We start from the raw sequence: 15940 nt of genomic DNA, 5'->3' as shown, positions 1-15940 counted from the left end.
CGCACCCCCTATTTTATGTCTATATTGACTGGACTACAAATAATATATTAGGAAATCAGAACTACAATATAAATTGCAAGCACACCCCCTATTTTATGTCTATATTGACTGGACTACAAATAATATATTAGGAAATCAGAACTACAATATTAATTGCAAGCACACCACCTTTTTTATGTCTATATTGACTGGACTATGAATGAACTACCGTTCACTCACACCACCCTCCAGTAACCCAGTTCGATTCGCTGGCGAACTAACCCCTCACTCCACACTGACCACTGGTCACGGTGGTGGTCAGTTCCATTTTCACCCCTCAGTAGACTGAGCGAAGCTCTAGTGGAAGGTCCGTTTTTTCGATTCTCTCTCATCTTTCTTTTCCTGAGCGAAGTTCTGGTGAACGGTTGGACTTTCCTCTTCTATTTATTTTTTTCCTTCTTCTCTTTCTCCTTCTCTCTTTTGTTTTGTGCTTCGTTCTGTACTTCGAGCGAAGTTCTGGTGGACGATTAGACTTTTCTCTTTCGTTTCTTCTCTTCCTTCCTCCTTTCTTCTCCTGTTTCGTGTGTGTTTCTATTCTCTTTTGTGGTGCGCTTCGCTGAATGGGATGTGGAGCCTCATTGGCGCAACAGGGAGGTGATGGAGGCTTCGGACTTGCCAGTCTTCTCAAGGACGCTCATCTGCATCCTCGCGAGACCAGGATTCTACAGGTGAACTCGCTCAAAATGCCGCTCATTCCTTTCCTTTCTATATAAAGGTGCGTACAGATATACGCGCCGCGAACATGAGAAATTCACTTTTAATCAGCTGACTATATCTGTATTTTCACAGAAACGGTATAAGATATATAGATATAAAAAGCTTGCATCAGCTGATTAAAAGTGAATTGCTCATGTTCGCGGCGCGTAAATCTGTACGCACATTAATAAGAGAGCAGGGTTGTGTTACTTTACTTCACTTTACTTTACTTTTCTTGTTCGTCACAATTATTAAACTGCATTGAGGGAGCATTAGGGATCGATTGTTCGCATCAAAACATGTCAACTTGTGGTTTGCATACCTGGAAAACGGGAATGATTTAGATCTCCAAATTTTGCACATAGATTCTGAGAATATCAATCTCGTGCACCTCGAAGCTCAAATCTCAATTATCCTCCTAGATTTTCCAGAATTAATGTTCGAATTACATTCATGGGGACATGAATACATACCATACATGTTAATATATCCTATTATATTAAGCGATCAATTCCTGTATATATCTGGCTATTTTTATATCTGGTTATTTATGTTTACGGATCTCGAAAACGGCTCTAACGATTTTCAAGAAATTTGCAACATACTAGGTTTATGATATAAAGATTCGATTGCTCTTTGGAAAACTCGCTGAACGACATTAAAAGGATAATTCATCCTTGGAAAACAGATGATAATTTCGTCGTCTTTCGATAACAGAAGATGCGTGTGCCTGTGTGGGAGAGAGACAGAATTATTTCCAGCTGTGTAATCATAATCAATCAGCGAGAAATTTTATCTAGCTAGACAATTCAATCGACTTGATCAACATAATCTGATTTGTTGACATGACATGATAATCCTCCTAAACTAGAGTATATCATAATTTTCAAAGTTGTTGTGATTAGTGAGTGTTATTTTGTTATTTAATTTTATATGTATAAAATTTAAATAATAATTTTTTGGTTTCAAACAGAAAATTGAACCTGAATTCAAGTGTATGGAACATAACCTACTTTCTGGACTATTTATAGTGTATAAATCAAAATTCGGGAAAGAAACAGTTTTGGGCTGTGCCTGTTAGTACTTCCCCAATCATTTTGAAGAATTGTGTTTGGTTTATCAAAAGTCAATAAAAATAATAAATAACGAGTGAAGCTCGGTGTCCAGATATTATAACTATAATTTGGAGAGACTACCTCTTCGAAACACCATTGTTAAAATTCGTAACTAAATTAATAACCAGTTCAATTTTGTCAGGTTGGCATCAAGTTGAGGAAGGTTTCTGAACAAGATTTGAGTTGTGTCACTTTATTAGGTTAGCACCAACTTGAAAAACTCATCTATACTATAATAAAGGAAAGAACTGGCAAATTATTATAGGAAAATTATGTTTGACGCATCATCATGTCTAAAATACTCAACTGATCAACTTGAAATTTTGTATAATAGATGCTTAATTGACCGAGGATGGTTATAGGCATATTTTAAATTCTTCAAAATTTCATTACGTTACGTTTATATCATTCCGCTTTACACTGTTTTTTTTTTATTAAATTTTCTCACACTCAACATCCGCCTTCTCCTTCTCTTCCTCATCTTCTCCTTCTTCTTCTTCTTCTTCTCTTCTTCTTCTTCTTCTTCTTCTCTCTTCTTCTTCTTCTTCTTCTTCTTCTTCTTCTTCTTCTTCTTCTTCTTCTTCTCCTCCTCCTCCTCCTCCTCCTCCTCCTCCTTCTTCTTCTTCTTCTTCTTCTTCTTCTTCTCCTCCTCCTACTCCTCCTCCTCCTCCTCCTTCTTCTTCTTCTTCTTCATCTTCTTCTCCTCCATCACTTTTATCTTCGTGTTCTTTCTCTCCCTCTTCACCCTTCCTTTTTCTTCTTCCTTCCTTTTTCTTCTTCCTTCTCGTGTTCTTCCTTTTTGTCTGTAATTTCCCCCTTATTTACAATGTTCCGGATCACGTGAGCTCTGTCTGCTTTTTCTTTACTTTTTACTGTAATAATTGTGTTTATTTTGCTTCAGTTGTCGTGTTTATTGTGTAAACGATACTAGTTTCAGCTGTCACAAATGTCGGACTAGCGGATAAAATTTTTCATAAATGATTGAGGCAACGTTGTTCATAAGTAAAAAGGGTAACAATTCATAAAGGACTTGAATGAAAAAGACTAAGAAATTGTCAAAAACCACAGATTTATTGATACTTGGAAAGACTGGTTTCAGTTATTACACCATTAACAATCTCTGATAAACTATTATCAGAGTTTATCAGAGATTGACAATGATGTAATAACTGAAACCGGTCTTTCTAAGTATCAATAAATCTGTGGTTTTTGACAATTTCTTTGTCTTTTCCATTCAATATGAATAATTACCACAATATCAACTTCTCAACTACACAAAAAGTAAACATAAAGGACTTGTTAAATCCGTTTTCCATGTTGTTTCTTCGAAAACTGTGGATAGTTTTTATTCTTTATTCTTCACTGTTTCATACAATAAGTACATCATCAAATTGATAGGGAGAGGAAAGATAAGGTAACCTTGTGCTATTCCTCTCCCAAATTTGGATAAGGTTACACATAGTCCGAAATAGGTTAAGTCTTGTAGTTATCCAATTCACAACATTTTACAGTCATTAATTATTTTCACAAAGTGGATTTTCAAATCTAGATGCTTCAAAACCAGACATAGAGCAAATATTTCACATTATTATCACTAAAATAGGAAATATTCACATATTAAAGAAATAATTTTTCAGAACCAAAAACATACTTGATATTCTTATTTTTCCCTTATTATATTGCAAATCTAGTATGTACCTAATACGATATGATTGTGTAAAGTTCATGACTATTGATGGAGATTTACTGAGATGTTGCAAAATTATTCAAATGCTGATGAATTTCTGTTGTCAATATTTGCAGTAGCAGAAGTCTTCGGGGTGAATTACAGCATTTAATTTGGATTTTCGACGTTCAATAATAATTATTTCATGACTATTCTAATCTAGACTGAACTACGCTATTCTATAATTGACCGAGCGAAGTGAGGTCTAAGATTCAAGTCGACGGTTTGGCATTTCTCTTAATGTTCAAATGTTTATATGTTGCGCATTTACGACGAAACGCGGTAATAGATTTTCATGAAATTTGACAGGTATGTACCTTTTTTAATTGCGCGTCGACGTATATACAAGGTTTTTGGAAATTTTCCATTTCAAGGATAATATAAAAGGAAAAAGGAGCCTCCCTCATACGCCAATATTGGAGTAAAAATCAGACTATAGAAAATTATTCATCATAAATCAGCTGACAAGTGATTACATAGATGTGTGGAGAAGCCAGTCTATTGCTGTATTTCCATAAGGTCTATAGTTTCAATCAGGTACTTGTGGATGAGAATACTGCGTGAGGTCTACTGTTCACAGAACTACTAGTGTAAACGGTTAGGAAGACGAAACCAGAAATCAGACTGGAGAATTATTTTTTCACAATCATGAGTCATCAACCACTCGACAGCTCCAACTGTTTTAATTATTGCTGGGCTATTGATTTTCCATAAGTTACAAGAAATACAAATTCTTGTTTGGCATGGCGCTTGAAATGGTATAATGTAGCCTACTGTATCAACTGAAGATTGAATAATAGATAATTCAAGAATTCATGGAGAAAATGATTCATCCTCCGGCCGTGTTGCGAGCGGAGCGAGTGCGCTTATGAAGGTGAAAACTAATGGAAGAGAAAGAAGTAATGGAGGAGGAAAAGAGGGAGAAGTATAAAGAAGGAAAATAAGAAGAAAATTTCAATAAAATAGCAAACTAACAGCCGTCAGGTTCGTGTGTGAGCAAAATCAGGCAATGACCCTTTCACTGCCGATTCTCCTCATTATTATTCCTTCTTCTTCTCCTCTTTCTTCTTTTTTTCTTCTTCTTTTTCTTCTTCTTCTTCTCTTCTATCTTCCTCCTTGATTGTTCTTTCCTCCTAACTCCTCTTCTTGCTACTCACAGTTTTATCACCTTCTTCTCTCTCTCTCTCCTTCTATTTTCTTCTTCTCACGTGACCTGACCTTCACTCTCTTTTTCAACTATATTCTTTCTCTTCTACACCTTACGTTTCTCTTCGTTGCTATTCTTCTAGTTCAACTTTTGACTTCTCATGGTACCTTCTCTTCATCTCCTACTGTTTTTAATAGTTCTTTTTTCTTCTTTTCCTCTTTCCCTCCTCTTTTTTCTCCTTCTTTCCCTCCTCCTCCTTCTTCTCCTTCACTCCCACATTCTCCTCCTTTTTCTCGTCCTTTCCCTCCTCCTCCTTCTTCTCCTTCTTTCCCTCCTTCTCCTTTTCATAACGCCAGGTATTTCACCCTACTTCTAGTCAATTACCTGTTATAACCTCGGTTATCTTGATATCGTCACCCTTCTACTGAGTTCTCTCTCATACGCACTCTCTACTCTCTTTCCTCTTTTTCTATTTCTCATTCTCCTTCTTCTTCTCTTCTTCTTCTTCTCTTCTTCTTCTTCTTTCTCTCTTTCCACCCCTGTTCGTTCCTTTTGCCAACCACCTTCGTAATAATAACAGATCAATGATAGGAACTGACCAACGATATAAAACTCTACAGTATATCTATAAATCTGAAACAATGTAACACTATCGTACCTGAAAATCCACAACAGTATATCTATATATCCTGAACTATATTCTCTCTTGTTCACCAAATTTTCTCTCTCCCCTAATTTTCCTCTTCTTCCTCATTCGTCTTTCTCTTCTCCTCCTTCTTCTTCTTCTTCTTTCTCTTTCCACCCCTGTTCGTTCCTTTTGCCAACCACCTTCGTAATAATAACAGATCAATGATAGGAACTGACCAACGATATAAAACTCTACAGTATATCTATAAATCTGAAACAATGTAACACTATCGTACCTGAAAATCCACAACAGTATATCTATATATCCTGAACTATATTCTCTCTTGTTCACCAAATTTTCTCTCTCCCCTAATTTTCCTCTTCTTCCTCATTCGTCTTTCTCTTCTCCTCCTCCTTATCTTCTTTTTCTCTTGATTCTCTTCTTCTTCTTCTTCTCCTTCAACCCTTATTCGTTTCCTTTTCTTCTTGTTATTCTTCTTCTTCTTCTTCTTCTTCTTCTTCTTCTTCTTCTTCTTCTTCTTCTTCTTCTTCTTCTTCTTCTTCTTCTTCTTCTTCTTCTTCTTTAATCTCTTTTAGGTACTCGTTTCCTTTACAAACTACCTTCATAATAATAAACTCTGGTTATCAGACCTATATAATATTTGTAAATTTAGGACGATATAACACTTTTCAATGTGCAACAAACCTCTATATCTATATATCCATGATTGTTACACTATGTAACGTACCTCTATATCTATATATCCAGGAATATACAACACTTTGTAACAGCGATAAAATATTCTTCACTATACCTATATATGTAGGACTACATAACAGTGGGCATCCGACCTATATATCTGTATATCCAGGACGATATAACACTTTGTAGAGTGCAACAAACCAGTATATCTATATATCCAGGGATATAACACTATGTAAAGTACCTCTATATCTATATATCCAGGAATATATAGCACTGTAACGGACCTATACCACGCAACAATATCAACAGAGCTAAAACTACTTTTCACAGATTTTTCACTCACATTCATTCATTTTCCCGTAGAATTTTCTTCTATTTTCCTTGATTTTCCCCAATGAATCTTCAGTCTCAATATTTTCTCTCTAGTTCTCTATATGAATCCTATCCTTCTATGGTATTGTCGACTATAGCGAGGTCCACGTTATAATGGCAGTGTTTGATTAGCAATGGTATTACTATCCTTGTCTATCATTCAACAAAGAGGATAGCGCTATCTCTTTCTCGCTTTGCTCTGTTGCCAGATCGTCTTTTAACAATGTAGAATTGATGATCAACAAAACGTGTCATATTGATTATGTAATATCATTGAAAAATATAATTTCTTGCTCAATGAAATATAATTGATTATTATACACCTGTATCAGCTACCGTCTATAGAAGGCATAGACAAGACAGAGGATCGGAAACGTTTCTCTCCACTGCCATTATAACGTGGACCTCACAGTTGAGGAGCTCTCATTCATAAATAAGTAATTCATAGCTTCGATTTCTGAATAATTTGGCCTTGAACGTTGCTACAGCTCTATTAGAAACTCAGGTATCGATTTATTGTTGCCTCTTGTGAGGGTTGAACTATAAATTATAATATAATGAGTGTTTATGCCTTAAACTTTCAGCAATAGTCCAATGTTATCCATGAATTGGATATCGAATTATATAGATTATATATAATCTAGAATTATAATTATATAATCTTATTTATATAGAGGACTAATTAATTTAGTCTTGAAATAGCTCTGTAATTCTTCCAGCATCGATTTACTATCGTTTCTTTTAAGAATTGGACTAGAATAGTGAGAATTAAGCTATGAAGTCAGCGTCTGATTAACGTTGGTTTGCCACCTTGTTTGGCATATGACAAAGCACGTAGCTCTCTCCTTTTCTAGCTCTTATAAGACGAAGAAGAAGAAAAGAAGAAGAAGAAGAAGAAGAAGAAGAAGAAGAAGAAGAAGAAGAAGAAAAAAGAAGAAGAAGAAGAAGAAGAAGAAGAAGAAGAAGAAGAAGAAGAAGAAGAAGAAGAAGAAGAAGAAGAAGAAGAGGAAAAGGAAAAGGAAGAAGAAGAATACGTTGAAGAAAAAGTCAGAAAAGGGAATAAAAGAATAAGAAGTTGATGAATAGAAGGGAGAAGACAGGAGATGTTGAAAAAATGAATAAGTTGAAAAAAATAACCAGTCAGGAAAAGAAGTATAAGGTTCAAGATGATGGACAGGATAAAGAAGAAAGGAGAATAAACTATGCAGAAGAAAAAGAAGAAGATATAAATATTATTGTTGCTATTTTATTAATATTGTGGAACGGAATATCAGATGTAGACTAATCTATATCAAAAACACCTCAAGTGAAAAACACGAATTGCTGTGAAACTGAGAGTGAATTATTGTTGACGAATTAGTCATTGTTGCGTTGCGGTTGTATAATCCTCGTAGTAGTATTGATTTTTGTGAATGGGACTAGGCTAGAGTAATAGCTCCTCCTTTTGAATGAGAGAGCGATGTTGTCATTCATAGTAAATTACTCTATGTACATTTGAACGGGGTTGATCACGTAAATGTTCTCTAATGTAATTCAATTCATATTAACAGATAAGATCATCTGCCTATAGTGAGGTCCACGTTATAATGGAGGTATTTGATTGACATTGGTGTTGCTATCCTTGTCTATCATTCGACAAAGCGGATAGTGTTATCCTTTTCTAGCTCTGCAACGTTGCTTGATTGTTTTTAAACAATGTAGAATCAATAATTAATAATTAACAAAATATTTCATCTTGATTATGAAAATTAATTATGAAATCATTGAAAAATATAATTTATAGCATAATAAAATATAATTGATTATTTTAGACGAGAATGAACAGTTAATATTACAATATCGGGGCACCGAGCTTCGCTCGATATTTTTATTTATTGACCGAGCGAAGTGAGGTCTAAGATTCAAGTCGACGGTTTGGCATTTCTCTTAATGTTTAAATGTTTGAATGTTTATATGCTGCGCATTTACGGCGAAACGCGGTAATAGATTTTCATGAAATTTGACAGGTATGTTCCTATTTAATTGCACGTCGACGTATATACAAGGTTTTTGGAAATTTTGCATTTCAAGGATAATATAAAAGGAAAAAGGAGCCTCCTTCATACGCCAATATTAGAGTAAAAATCAGACTATAGAATTATTCATCATAAATCAGCTGACAAGTGATTACACAGATGTGTGGAGAAGCCAGTCTATTGCTGTATTCCCATAAGGTCTATAGTTTCAATCAGGTACTTCTGGATGAGAATACTGCGTGAGGTCTACTGTTCACAGAACTACTAGTTGATAAACAGAACACAATTCTCTAAAATGATCGTGCTCATATTATTTCACAGCTGGCTGTACATGTCATCTGTTGAATTTCGGGGATGCGATATTTTGATTTTTCATATACTCACTTGCTCACTCACTTTTTTACTATCCACAGCTGTTTCAGCCAAGGATGAATTATCATTTTAATGTCGTTCAGAGAGTTTTCCCAAGGATGAGACCTGGTGCAATCGAATTTTTATATCATAAACCTACTATGTTCCAAATTTCGTGAAAATCGTTAGAGCCGTTTTCGAGATCCGTTGAACATAAATAACCGGATATAAATATAAATAACCAGATATAAAAGTACAGAAATTGCTCGTTTAATATAATAGGATCAATTAACTTGTATCAGCTACCGCCCATAGAAGGCATTGACAAGACAGAGGTTCGGCAACATTTTTCTCCTACCTTTCTCCACTGTTATTATAACGTGGACCTCACTATAGTATAGTTCTTGACTCCGCCTCTTTCTCCTCATTGGTCAACAGCTCGAAATTCACCTAACTCTAAATTCTCCCGATAGGTGGCATCACTTACTGGGTTACAAATCCACTACAGTGAGGTCCACGTTATAATGGCAGTGGAGAAAGGTAGGAGAACAACGTTGCCGATCCTCTGTCTTGTCAATGCCTTCTATAGAGGATACCTGATATACCAGTATATCTGATGGAATATAAACTGTTCATTCTTGTTTAAAACTGTATCTTATTCGTAACAAGAATATACTTTTCAATGATCTTATAATTGAATTCCATTTGAGGTTACATATTTCATTTACATATTATATCATTTTGAAGATGTGCTTATTGTGTGAATCAATATTTTGTAATTTTCTAATCTATGATAATAATTTTGCAGATAGAGGAAGTGGACAGTTTTGAAGACTGTGAGGATGGAAGCCAGTTGGAGAATGACGAGGAGTATGCTATCAGAGAAGCATCTTTGGCCTCATGTACTCATGTAAGTAAAACATAATTCTGATATATCTGATAAATCCATAAATAACTGATAATTCTAAAGTAATTATTAAAAACTATTTTGTGAGTTATTATACGCAATAATCAATCAATTCATGGTAATTATCACTATCGGATAATCAAAAAACTACTGTACGTAGGCCTAATTTCAATATAATATCTTTGCATTATTATATCTCATGTTATGTATAGGCTACTATATTCGCAGTAATTTTCCAACTTGTTTTCTCATATTCCCTTCTAGATCCAAGATGATAACAAACAATTGAATGTCAAGCACATTATTATATGGTGAGGTCCACGTTATAATGACAGTGGAAGAAAGATAGGAGAAAAACGTTGTCGATCCTCTGTCTTGTCAATGCCTTCTATAGACGGTAGCTGATACAGGCTTATTGATGTAATATTAAGACTGTTCATTCTCGTTTGAAATATTCAATTATATTCTATTAAGCGAGAAATTATATTTTCCAATAATCTCATAATGAATCTGCATAATCGAGATGTAATATTTTGGTTATTAATTATCAATTCTACATGGTTAAAAGACAATCTGGTAACAGAGGAAAGCGAGAAAGAGATAACGTTTTCTGCTTTGTTGAATGATAGACAAGGATAGCAATACCATTGCTAATCAAACACTGCCATTATAACGTGGACCTCACTATAAACTCGCAGTAATTTTTCAACTTGTTTTCTTATTTCCTCTTCTAAATACAGGATGATGGAGATTAAAGGCGATTGAATATTAAAGCAAACCAAACTCCATTATCTGTCCAAAGTTTCTCATTACCTTTATCATCTATTATCTTTATCATTATCAGTCTTATGTGTTCCACCATAGAAGAAAGATATAATAAGAAGATAATCCATGCTATAGGTCTTTATGTTCCAAGTTTCACTGATAACTCAAGCCGATTAGACTACTGTCGACTACTGTCTATTATTATAATTTTGTTGGGGTGAGAGTGTAAGAACAGCACAGTATGAGAGACTTCCAGCGTCATATAGCTCCACGAAAAGAGCTACTATAGTGTGGTCCACGTTATAATGGCAGTGTTTGATTAGAAAAGGTATTTCTATCCTTGTTTATCATTCAACAAAGCGGATAGCGCTATCTCTTTCTCACTTTGCTCTGCTGCCAGATCGTCTTATAACAATGTAGAATTGATAATTAATTCACAAAATATTTCATCTTAATTATGAAATCATTGAAAAATATAATTTATTGCTTAATAAAATATAATTGATCATTTTAGATGAGAATGAACAGTTAATATTACATCAATAAACCTGTATCAGCTACCGTCTATAGAAGGCATTGACAAGACAGAGGATCGGCAACGTTTTTCTCCTATCTTTCTCCACTTCCATTGTAACGTGGACCTCACTATAGTACTTATTATTATTTACTATAGTACTATCAGCTTTAGTTAACAGTGAAATTAGTTACATAAACGACCTATACCAAGGGATATCTTCTTATGCTATCTTTTCTCTATGGTCAAGATCCTCAAATAATTTTTCCTCTTTTTTCCTGTTTGTTTCAAATCCAAGATGGCGGAGATAACAGGAGCATGGGTGTGGGGTATATCGGCTGGAGGCTCCCGTAACAATGTAGAGATGTTCGCAGTAAACCCGCAGTACCTGCTTCAGATAGGCCACGAGGATTTGGTGCTTAGGAAGATGTTTTCGGCGACGAGACGCCAGGCGTCTATTGTCGAAACTCATATCAGTCTGGCTCAACTAGACTATAAGAAACGGATGCTGCATATTGCTTTCTTTCTCTACAAGGTAAATGTTGAATATTTCATTCTTTCTCTAATTATAAAGTTTAAATTTCCTGACCGATTTGACATGATTTGAAACCGCCTTGACGAGCTGAGAAGAATGAGCTGCAGTACAAGGAGATCCAATCATTGGGTCAAAAGTTATGCTTGTTTGAAATTTTGATACTTGATGTGTCCTTTTGCGTGCAGCTATCTACTAGGAAAAACTAAAATATAGTGCATCCAACTGATAATTCTGATAGAGCAAGATCTTAGGAACTAATATAAATTGTAAAGAAGCTCAATCTGTAGACAATGAAGTTAGTGATAAAAAGTCAAGAATTGGGTGTTTTTCATTAAACAAGGAGCATTGTTATCAGCTGTACCTGGAAATCTATATGACATAGAGCTGGTCTCAGGTTGTAGAGCACAGAATTAATTGCTTCCGTTATTACCTACTGAGAGTGTGAGAAAATGAAAACCAGCGTCACTCATCTTCAAGAAAATGAACTACTATAGTGAGGTCCACGTTATAATGGCAGTGTTTGATTAGCAATGGTATTGCTATCCTTATCTATCATTCAACAAAGCGGATAGCGCTATCTCTTTCTCACTTTGCTCTGTTGTCAGATCGTCTTTTAACGTAGAATAATTGATAATAATTAACAAAATATTTCATCTTAATAATGAAAATTCATTATGAAATTATTGAAAAATATAATTTATTGCTTGATAAAGTATATTTTCTTATTTTAAACGAGATTGAACAGTTATTATTACATCAATAAACCTGTTTCAGCTACTGTCTATAGAAGACATTGACAAGACGTTCGGCAACGTTTTTCTCCCATCTTTCTCCACTGCCATTATAACGTGGACCTCACTATAGTGACTGGACTATAGGTCCATATGCAAAAATCTCGGTTCAAAGGAGATAGAATAGTTGTTGGTTTAAACTTGTAAAGAAATAAGTTATTTCAAATGTGAATATGCCTGCATGTGATTCTAGATTAGTATTTAACGTAGATGGTGCGTATAGCTCTCAATAAAATACTTGAACATTTCAAATACTTGATGAAATACTTTGAGACAAACTGTCGGAGCTTCAAGTGCCGACACACTTATGGACCTATGGTTTCAGTCAACCGCTATTTTTGGAGTTACAGTTACTATATTCTAAATTTGACTTTAACTCTTTCTCTTTTTCGGCAGGTAACATCACAACTAGAACGCCTGGAAGCCGAGTACTTCCTCTGTGTACCACCTGATGAGAGTTCAGGCACTTTCCGAAATCAGGCGCAGGTGCAAGGCAGGTACCTGCTCAAATCAGGTGCCTACATCCTGGTGCCTGCCACCTTCCATCCCTACCACTGTGCCAAGTTCACCATTCAGGTGCATGCTTCAAGGACTGTCTCCCTGGCACTGTTATGATGCTCGAACTGGCAACACTGCTTCAAGGACTGTTTCACTGGCCCTGTTATGATGCTCGAACTGGCAACACCGGTTCAAAGGCAACGTTATTCTGGCAACATTGCTTAAATGGCAACGTGGAACTGGCAACACTGCTTCAAGGACTGTCTCCCTGGCACTGTTATGATGCTCGAACTGGCAACACTGCAACGTTAAACGTGGACCTCACTATATAAGCTGATAGGACAATAGTTCAGCTCCAAGGACGATGATTTATCTTCAAGGATAATAGTAGCCTATAAACCTTGCAGAACAAATATTAATAGTATACTTGTCAGGTACATCATATGAGCAAGATCGTAGTTATACTCTGTCCAATCTCGCATGAGCTCTGAAGGATCAGGCCGACCCTCGCTCCCCCACGCGCAGGCACACACACCCGGCCTACCAGCGCCATTGATATACTATGTATACTACTTAGTATACAGATAGACAGACTGTTCGTCCCTTTACTCACACACACAAAAGGAAACTGCTCTTGTGTGTGTGAGTAGTAGGAGGCTCGGCCTAATCCTTCAGAGCTCATGCGAAATAGGACAGAGTATAGATTTTCTTTAAACTGTGTGCATTGATTGAATGGATGCATAAAGGATGTTGGCAATCTGGAATGAATCTGAAGGGACAATAGTCCATTTTTGAGGACAATAGGATTAAGGACATGTTTGAGGAGAGTAGGCCACCCTTTTGAGGACAATGGAAGATGTGATTTGACTCATGATCGAACACTCTTCTTAGGAACATTAATAGTGTACCTATTTTAAACTATTTTATGTAAACAACATTATGTAGTGAAATATACTATAATTATTATCACTATTGTATTCTTATATAACTTGAGAATGAGCAACATCAGCACGAAACGGTCGTCGCCACACCAAAGAATGTGATTTTTTCACTTTAAAGTTATACTTCATACTTCTGTCCTTCGTCATTGACCAGCTTCCTGGATGGACGGCGTCACTTTATATTCAGACCTAATTTGGTCGTCGTTGATTATAAACATTTTTACAAAACTTGTCACAAACATTAAAGTTTTTAAAGCTTAAAAACGGATCGAGATGGTCGGTCGGATTCTAAATCACTTGAATCAAATTAAAGACTTGTCGGCCTCAAAGTATTCAGCCACAGAGTAGAATGGCATCCCACGCAGCCAGGCTCTAATCCTGCAACCAAAACTTCTGTCATCCAGATCCCTCACCATGTCTGCCTGAGTTTTGAATTTTGAGTTCTTTGAAATTTTGAATTTTGTCTGGCAGCGCGTTGAAGATCTTCTGTGCCAGTACAGGGAAACAGTCTCTTTTCTTGTTCAATCTGCAGAAGGGTACATCAATTTTAGCTTTCCCTCTGGTATTATATACAAATGCTTATCGGCTCTTCTTGTCATTGAGTGACAATTACTTTTTATGTGTAGGAAGGAGAGCAGAATCATAGAGAAACGATAGCATAAGTAGATATCCCATGGTATAGGGCGTTTATGTCGCAACTTTTACTGTTATCCCAAGCCGATAGTTCACGTAGTTCTTTCTCATGCAGCTGTGTGACGCTGGTAGTCTCTCAAATTGTGCCGTTCATACACTCTCACCCCAACAGAACAGTAAAAATTGACAATAATTGACAGTCATCGGCTTGAGATAACAGTAAAAGTTACGACATAAATTCCCTATACCATGGGATATCTACTTACGCTATTGTTTCTCTATGGCAGAATGTACTGGTTGAACACCGTATAGATACCCAGTCTCATGAAGTTCGGCCGACAGTGATCAAGTTATCCTGCTGAGTCTTAAATTAAATTGTATATAAAGAAAGATTGTATATAAGAATACAATAGTAATAATTTAGTGGAAACAAGATGGATAACCAACAACTAACGTATAATTATTAGTTGTAATAAATAATATCTGTGCCTTTTAAACACAAGAATAGTGACTATAATGACTAAAGAGCAATCACATTTCGACTCAGACAAAATGGACCAAGAGGATAACTCATGGATTCTTAGAGTAGATTTGTTACAATCTTTGTAAATTTTCTTTAGAATTAATAGAACTCAATCAAAATCTATATCTCACTGTGAAATTATTATCATTCGAGGTATCCCTGTAGTAATTATAGTTTAGTATGAAGTTCAACACAATTCTTATTTTTACAATGGGATACGGTAGCAAAAATAAGACTAAACTAACCAGGGTTAATAATATTATTCAAAATCATTCTGATTGGAAAAATAGAAGTAGTTTTCTATTTCAGGGAAATTGAATAGATAGCACTAAATCCTGGGATTTTGTAAATATTTATCAGATTCCATATTATTCGATGAATGTTCATCATCTAGATATAACCTTCGAATTCGATGCAATCAAAACTCAAAAATAATTTTTTATTGAAATGAAGAAACATTCTTTCAAAAGCTCAATCCTGTATATTTTTAAGCAATTCCTGAGATAAGGTAATACTCGTTCTTTCATTGTATATTTATTATGATAGGCTAATAACATAGAGCAACAATATGCTATTGTTTCTCTATGCTAATACTTAGCATTATGATTTGAAAACTATATGAAATTAAGTCTTCTAGAGAGATATCTATTGCGAAAGCAATAAAGTAATTTACTTCAAACTTAATTTGTTGGTATCATTTGATCTAATTATTGATAATGTAATTAAATAATAATATTAGAAATGCAATACGACCAAGATGTTAATTGTAGGGTACATTTGTAATTTATATACTATCAGCAATAAATATTAAATTTATTCTAACACTGATTTAATTATGAGTTTACTTGGGCTATTCATTTATTAATTAATTTTGAACATATAGCTTTACCATAGATATAAATCCATTTTATATTCAAATTATGGTAGATTTTGCTAAACAGTCGCATTTTCAGTTTGATATTTGACATGAGAGGATCTTAAATAAGTGGAAAAAACCCGAACAACTACCTGGATAAAGGGCTGTATAAAATCAGACGGA

General features: G+C 35.1%; 1 protein-coding gene across 1 annotated transcript; it reads left to right on the top strand.

The window, feature by feature from the left end:
• Nucleotides 1-444: 444 nt before the first annotated feature.
• On the top strand, nucleotides 445-15729 carry LOC111046708 (calpain-2 catalytic subunit-like). The gene is made up of 4 exons (XM_022332331.2): nucleotides 445-707; nucleotides 9603-9704; nucleotides 11279-11515; nucleotides 12703-15729. Exons 1-4 carry the CDS (start codon nucleotides 600-602, stop codon nucleotides 12919-12921), a joined length of 666 nt encoding a protein of 221 aa, XP_022188023.2. The 5' UTR covers nucleotides 445-599; the 3' UTR covers nucleotides 12922-15729.
• The last annotated feature ends 211 nt before the right edge of the window (nucleotides 15730-15940 follow it).

The sequence above is a fragment of the Nilaparvata lugens genome, chromosome 10, assembly GCF_014356525.2.
Source record: "Nilaparvata lugens isolate BPH chromosome 10, ASM1435652v1, whole genome shotgun sequence".
NCBI classification, from domain to species: domain Eukaryota; kingdom Metazoa; phylum Arthropoda; class Insecta; order Hemiptera; family Delphacidae; genus Nilaparvata; species Nilaparvata lugens.
The sequence above is the reverse complement of the archived record's forward strand: the minus strand, read 5'-3'. Positions and strand labels throughout refer to the sequence as shown.